The 5,000-nt window shown below is 51.4% G+C and overlaps 1 protein-coding gene across 2 annotated transcripts in view; it reads right to left on the bottom strand.

Moving 5' to 3' along the window:
• The window catches only part of sh2b1 (SH2B adaptor protein 1), a 22,430-nt gene that overhangs the window by 13,765 nt on the left and 3,665 nt on the right, over positions 1-5,000 (bottom strand). For both annotated transcript variants that reach the window (XM_062526693.1, XM_062526694.1), the window contains exon 3: positions 2,239-3,636. In XM_062526693.1, coding sequence (XP_062382677.1) covers positions 2,239-3,636 — 1,398 coding nt within the window. The remainder of the gene's footprint in view (positions 1-2,238; positions 3,637-5,000) is intronic.

Below are 5,000 nucleotides of genomic sequence, written 5' to 3' on the forward strand. Positions count from 1 at the left end.
TCAGCTACAACAAACAACCTCACAGCTACAACACCTCAGCTACAACGCAACCTCAAAGCAACAACACAACCTCACAGCTACAACACAGCCTCACAGCTACAACACAACACGCAACCTCAAAGCTACAACACAACACACAACCTCACAGCTACAACTCACAACACCATACACAACCTCACAGCTACAACACACAACCTCACAGCTACAACACCTCAGCTACAACACAACCTCAAAGCAACAACACAACCTCACAGCTACAACACACAACCTCACAGCTACAACACAACACACAACCTCACAGCTACAACACAACCTCACAGCTACAACACCACACACAACCTCACAGCTACAACACAACACAACCTCACAGCTACAACACAACACACAACCTCACAGCTACAACACCATACACAACCTCACAGCTACAACACTACACACAACCTCAAAGCTACAACACAACACACCCTCACAGCTACAACACAACACACAACCTCACAGCTACAACACACAACCTCAAAGCTACAACACAACCTCACAGCTACAACACCACACACAACCTCAAAGCTACAACACAACACACAACCTCACAGCTACAACACCATACACAACCTCACAGCTACAACACACAACCTCTCAGCTACAACAAACAACCTCACAGCTACAACACCTCAGCTACAACACAACCTCACAGCTACAACACACAACCTCACAGCTACAACACAACACACAACCTCACAGCTACAACACAACCTCACAGCTACAACACCATACACAACCTCACAGCTACAACACACAACCTCACAGCTACAACACACAGCTACAACACCACACAACCTCACAGCTACAACACCACACAACCTCACAGCTACAACACCATACACAACCTCACAGCTACAACACTACACACAACCTCAAAGCTACAACACACAACCTCACAGCTACAACACACAACCTCACAGCTACAACACCACACAACCTCACAGCTACAACACCATACACAACCTCACAGCTACAACACTACACACAACCTCAAAGCTACACCACACAACCTCACAGCTACAACACACAACCTCACAGTTACAACACACAACCTCACAGCTACAACACCACACAACCTCAAAGCTACAACACAACACACAACCTCACAGCTACAACACAACCTCACAGCTACAACACACAACCTCTCAGCTACAACACACAACCTCACAGCTACAACACACAACCTCACAGCTACAACACCTCAGCTACAACACAACCTCAAAGCTACAACACAACACAACCTCAAAGCTACAACACAACCTCACAGCTACAACACCATACACAACCTCACAGCTACAACACACAACCTCTCAGCTACAACACACAACCTCAAAGCTACAACACAACCTCACAGCTACAACACCATACACAACCTCACAGCTACAACACACAACCTCACAGCTACAACACCTCAGCTACAACACAACCTCAAAGCTACAACACAACACAACCTCAAAGCTACAACACAACCTCACAGCTACAACACAACACAACCTCACAGCTACAACACAACACAACCTCAAAGCTACAACACAACACACAACCTCAAAGCTACAACACAACAGAACCTCAAAGCTACAACACAACCTCACAGCTACAACACAACACACAACCTCAAAGCTACAACACAACACGACCTCAAAGCTACAACACAACCTCACAGCTACAACACAACACAACCTCAGTCACAGCTACAACACAACCTCAAAGCTACAACACAACACACAACCTCAAAGCTACAACACAACAGAACCTCACAGCTACAACACAACCTCACAGCTACAACACAACCTCACAGCTACAACACAACACAACCTCAGAGCTACAACACAACACACAACCTCACAGCTACAACACAACACACAACCTCACAGCTACAACACCATACACAACCTCACAGCTACAACACACATCCTCTCAGCTACAACACAACACACAACCTCACAGCTACAACACCACACACAACCTCAAAGCTACAACACAATACACAACCTCACGGCTACAACAGGGGTGAGAATAGCAGCCTCATAGCAACCTCATCACCGTCTCAACACAACCATGGGTGAGATGAGCAGGAGCTGAGTGCACACACACACGCGGCTCACCTTGGGCGGGATGTAGAACTTCAGGAAGTGCTCTTCTCCGCGCGGGCGCACACACACACACACACACACACACACACACACACACACGGCTCACCTTGGGCGGGATGTAGAACTCCAGGAAGTGCTCTTCTCGGCGTGTGCGCGGTGGTGGCGCCCCCTCCTGGTCGTCCTGGTCGCGCTCGCGCAGCGTGAGACGGCACTTGTGCCAGCGGGACCCGCGCCCGGCGGGCAGCAGCGTCTGAGGGGCGGAGCCAGAACCGGGCGTCGTCGCCGTGGCCGCCGCTGGGCTGTCGTTGCCGTGGTGAAGCAGGCCGAAGGAGAAGCTGAAGCTCTGGGAGGCGGAGAGCTGGTCGAAGGAGGAGGAGCTTACCGTGACTCCTCCCTCCCGCACCAGTCTGCTGCCCGCCCTGAGGCCCGGCGCCGCGCCGGAGGAGAGCGCTGCATTGTGGGTAAGAGAGGCGGGCGTGTGTGTGTGTGTGTGTGTGTGTGTGTGGGGGGGGGGCGGGGAGCGCGAGAGGCTCCACTTCTCCAGCCGCGAGCTCCACTTGTCCTTCTCGCCCCCCTCGCCGTTGCTACGGCGCCGGCTGGGGTGGCGCGGCTCGGCCAATGAGAGCGAGGCGGCGCTGGAGGAGGACGAGGGCGGCAGCAGCGCCGAGCCCAGCGGCAGCGACAGCGACGCAGGAAGTGAGCTCGCCGGCGCAGGAAGTGAGCTCGCCGGCGCTCCCTGCAGGCCGGCCGAGCAGCTGGAGCTGGAGGTGAGCGTGTGTGTGTGTGTGTGTGTGTGTGTGTGTGCGTCTCCTGAGCCGCCGCTACGCCAGTGCAGGATGCCCCGCACACTCCCCCTCACACTCCGCCCAACGCTGCGCAGCGAGAAGCGCTTCTTCAGCTTGTTGCCCTTGGAGACCACGCCCCCGTTGCCCTTGGTGACCAGGCTGCCGCCGCTGGCCATGGAGGTGGGCGTGGTCGCTAGGGACGACGGGGCGGTGTCGGCGTTGCTGGGGCCGTCGTCGGGGCAACAGAACTCGTCCTCTTCTGGGTCCGCCTCCCTCCTCGCGTCGCTAGGCTCCACCCAGCTGTCCTCGTCCTCCTCCTCCACATCGCCGTTGCCGGGCGTGTTGCCAGGCGCGTTGTTGCCAGGCGACTGTTGCCTGGGCCCCCCGGTGACGACGCCCCTGCTGTTGTTCCCGCCCATAGAGGAGGAGCAGGAGGAGGAGGAGGAGGGCGGCGGGAGGTGTGTGTGTGTGTGTGTGTGTCCGTACGCGTCGTCAGGCTCGGCTCCTCCTCCTCGCGATGATGACGCTGGTCTGGGCGGAGCCTGCAGCTGTGGCGGCGGGGGGGTGAGTGGGTCGTCGGGGGCAACGGGAGTGTTCTCCGACGGCAGAGTGGGGAGCAGCGGCGACGACACATCCTCCTCCAGAGACGAGGTGCCGTCCGATTGGCCCAACCAGCTGGCGAGGCCGTCCGATTGGCCGACGCCGCTCTGCAGCTCGCTCTGGAAGAACAAAACAGAGACAGCTCAGGACTAGGGGTGTAAATCGGAGCCTTCATGCCGATTCGATTCGATATCGATTTCCTAGGTCAGCGATTCGATTCTTTTCGATTATTTAGAATTCCCACCGATACGATTCGATTCGATTCGATTCGATTTTTACATGATATCTATTAAGTTTAAAAAATCTAGAAAAATAGAAATAATTTGCCTTTTATTGAGAATACAGAAACAGTAGCCTATTCTATTCACATGATGTGTATGTTACAGTATAAACAGGGCCAAATGATCTTTCTACCAGCCTTTTAGTGCAGTTTCTTCCTCCACACGCTGTGACATAGCCTACAGTAGGCTACCTGCTGACTGTGAGATAACCTAATACAAATTGTAGGCCCAATATATCTGCTATTGCATATGCATTTTGTGTGTAATCAATATTAGAAGATTAATTAGCTAAACGTTTAACTTTAGGTAACTTAAGTCATAGGCAGCCTTCACTGTATTGGCGATGTGAGATTAAATAGGTGTCTGTCACTTTAAGGACGTGAACTTGCGAAAACGTTCTGAAGTTGGAAAGATTCCCTGGCCGTGTCGTAGCGGTACAGGCTATGATAGTTGTCACTGTTCAAAATAAATCAGTCCACAACTGGAGGACTTTTTGAATCTGAGGTACATGCTCAGCAAAGACAGTATGGGAAACGAACACAAATCATAATCTGAAGCATGTTCAACTAACGGGATAAACGTTTCCCCAAAACTTTAAATTGATTCGTTTGGACACTTGTTTCTCCAATTCCACTTCGTCCTACTGTTATTAAATAACACCTGCTACTCAGAACACAGAAATGTTCAGAACACGTAGCCTAACTTGTAAAACGACACAGTAACTAAAAGGTCTCTAGAATACATTGGCCAAATGTCATTGCGTATAATAATGAATGACTAACGTCACTGTTAGCGTGCTCACTTGATCTCATAGATATATATCTATGACTTGATCTGACGAATTCATCAGCTGTTTTCCACATGGGAAAAAACGTGTGCATCAGTGAAGCTATGGTAGGCCTAACAGTGAGGGTCATTAAATGCCAAACGTAGTCCACCAATTTATGCGATGATGACAAAATTCGCAGCCTATAAACGCTTTGTTGCGGTGCTGAACGTTTACAGTGAAGCATGTATGTCAACAACCCGCCAATTGCGAATGACCTTTTAATTCTACTCGCCAATGCAGATTTTCACTCACATTTGGCAAGTGGCAGAGGGTGCCAATTTTAAACCCCTACTAGGCTATAAAGTAGAAGACAATAATGAGGATAGCGCTACCCGCAAATTAGGAGCAGGTAGTAGGCTACGCATAGGAGCAT

Source organism: Sardina pilchardus, chromosome 22 (assembly GCF_963854185.1).
Source record: "Sardina pilchardus chromosome 22, fSarPil1.1, whole genome shotgun sequence".
NCBI classification, from domain to species: Eukaryota; Metazoa; Chordata; class Actinopteri; order Clupeiformes; family Clupeidae; genus Sardina; species Sardina pilchardus.